The sequence below is a fragment of the Pseudochaenichthys georgianus genome, unplaced genomic scaffold (assembly GCF_902827115.2).
Source record: "Pseudochaenichthys georgianus unplaced genomic scaffold, fPseGeo1.2 scaffold_644_arrow_ctg1, whole genome shotgun sequence".
Taxonomy (NCBI): domain Eukaryota; kingdom Metazoa; phylum Chordata; class Actinopteri; order Perciformes; family Channichthyidae; genus Pseudochaenichthys; species Pseudochaenichthys georgianus.
The window spans coordinates 17,433-20,000 of record NW_027263200.1 but is presented as its reverse complement, the minus strand read 5'-3'; the positions used below and the strand labels follow the sequence as shown (position 1 = coordinate 20,000).

Sequence of the window (2,568 nt, the reverse complement as noted above, 5' to 3'; positions counted from 1 at the left end):
GATACTAACAGAGGTACAGGAGGAGCCTTTGCCTTCATCTGGTTCCGTCAGACCACCGACCTCAAGAAGGCAATCAAAGAAATACAAGTCTCCATCAAAGAGGATCAGCATCTGGAGTTTCAGCAGCAGCATTACCAGCTAGTGGATGTTGACCTGAACAAAGGGACCGGAGGTAACAAAGTGTTCCTGTGGCACAAGAAAACATCCGACCCAATAAAGGCCATCGGCCTGCTTCTCAACAAAGATGTGGTTGAAGATAATCAGGAGGCTGGCATCAGTGTTATCCAGAAAAATCTCAACGAGGGCACCCAGGGTAGCGTTGAGTACCTGTATGTCAATCTGTAAAGTCAGAGCTGGGAGTTCTCAACACTCACTGAAGTGGAGCGCATCTTACCATTTTGTTAAATCATTCGGTGATGGCCACTTTCTTTCCCTTTTTAAATCAGTGCTAGCAGTAATAACAGAAAGTATTAATAGTTAATGCGTTCTTATGTTAATCTCCCTGTCAAACTATTCCAAATGTCTGTTTTCAAATATAATCTGAACGAATGACTAAATGTTTCACTTATTCTGCACATGTCTGCTCTCAATAAAGAAACCTTTGCAAGTGAAATGTGTTTGTTTTCTTAGTCTTATTGCCATCAATGTTATCATTCCAACAAATCAGGGCTGATGTTAAACAGTTTGCCTAAAGTGTCCTTTTTAGCTTCATAGAGACTAAGAGCAACCACAGGACGTATAAAGAGGATATGCAACATATAGGCAACATTTACTCAATAATTCACTCTTCAATTCCATTTTAATAGAATAAAATAATACTTAATTCCGAGTGCTCTTGCTTTTCTCTTTGGAAGGTCATCACATAACGGCATTGTAATACACGGTTCGGCTGCATTACATATTACAGATCTGCCGTAGTTCTTTATTTATAGAGCCCTGATGAGAAGACCTTTGGAAAAACTGGAAGAAATGGCGCCGAAACTGAATACTTGACGTGGATCATAAATATATCAACAATTAAAAAACATCTTCAATTTCTCTTCACACAATACGTCTCCTTGCAGTATCAACACTAATTCGGCTGACTTTTACATTTGATACAATTCATAGATAGGTTATATTTACACCATAACGGTGCACAGCTGATAGAAAAGGACTTGTAGTTTTTAAAGATATTACTGATTTGAATTGGATTGAATTTTGAATGTAAGAATGTAAATACTGAGTCTGAACTAGTATAGCAATATGCTGTAAAATTATGTGAAAGCATGAATAAAACTACACACATATACTTTCATAGGGGGAAAGTAGAAGGTCTGTGATAGAAATATAGAATATACAAAATCAAGAAGATACTATAAGTGATCTCTACAATAAAATAGTTTAGTGCAGGATGTACAAAGATATTAATAGGAGGAGGTGCAAAACAGAAAAACGAATTAACCTTTATTTAAACATTAAATAACAGATTAAGGTCTTGCTTTCCTGCAATGTTAACTATGTTGAAGCACTTATTTTAACAGATATTATACATATGGATTATACTCTTATGTATGTAGATAGAATAAGAAATGTGCAGAATATGACAGTTTAATGGTGGATGTACACACATATTGATAGATTTCTTGTAATGCACTGTTGAGGAACCTGTGACCCAAGTGTTTCATTCATTGCATAACTACACCGTAGTTGTGTATATGATATGTCAATAAACCTTTAAAATCTTGAAATCTTGAAAGGGATGTGCAAAATAGCCATAATATATAGTCTTTAATTAACTATTAGTAGAGAATAACGAGTAATTAATATACTTTATTACTCGTTTCCATTCATGTCAATTGCAGATACATGTTTAGTCTTCTCAAGCACCAACTATCAAATATGTCTCCTGATTGTTGGCACTTGACAATCACCTTACCTGCATTTTACTCAGGTGTAACTAAAGTGTGATTTAAGGGTTGTTTATATTTCACATAATTAATCAGAATCTGCAAAGTAACTCAAATAAGTGCAGTGGAGTAAAAATACCAGGTTAACCTCTGAATTGTAGTGGAGTAGAATTACAAAGTATCAATGAGCTGTCATGTGGGTATATATTAATGCTATATATTAATGCTGCGCATTATGGACACAAGCGATTTTCACCCATTTATTAATTATATGTTTTACCAATGTGTTTAATACTGGCAACTTCTAATTGTGGGAAAAACGAAAACGTTCAGTCGAGACGTCCCATAGAACATTTTGCGAAACACAATAGTGTAGTGTGTAGTTCTGGGGGGCGTTCGATTCCAGTTTTGGAGTCTGGCGTGGTTTCGTTCCATTTCACACAGCTGTTTGACGCTCTGCGTAACCTTACGGGGACTGTAGTCCTAAACGATAGCTGGGGATTCTGGGTAGTGTAGTGTCTTCGGCCATCCTAAACTCAGAAATGTTGACAATCGCAATGATGCTCGAAATGTCCCTTATAGGCCTACGTCTGTTTCCGGTTATTTTTATTTTGAAATTCAGTTCCTGACGGACGCCAAAAAAGCCCCAGATTATGGAATTAAACCAATAAATAAAAGC

General features: G+C 36.4%; 1 protein-coding gene across 1 annotated transcript in view; it reads left to right on the top strand.

Annotated features, from left to right (window-relative positions):
• LOC117443630 (uncharacterized) overlaps window positions 1-613 on the top strand; it is a 1,437-nt gene extending 824 nt beyond the window's left edge. The window contains exon 2 of the mRNA XM_034079536.1: window positions 1-613. This exon is cut by the window's left edge and continues 537 nt beyond it. Within this exon, the coding sequence (XP_033935427.1) occupies window positions 1-345 (345 nt within the window). The 3' untranslated portion in view covers window positions 346-613.
• Window positions 614-2,568: the final 1,955 nt, after the last annotated feature.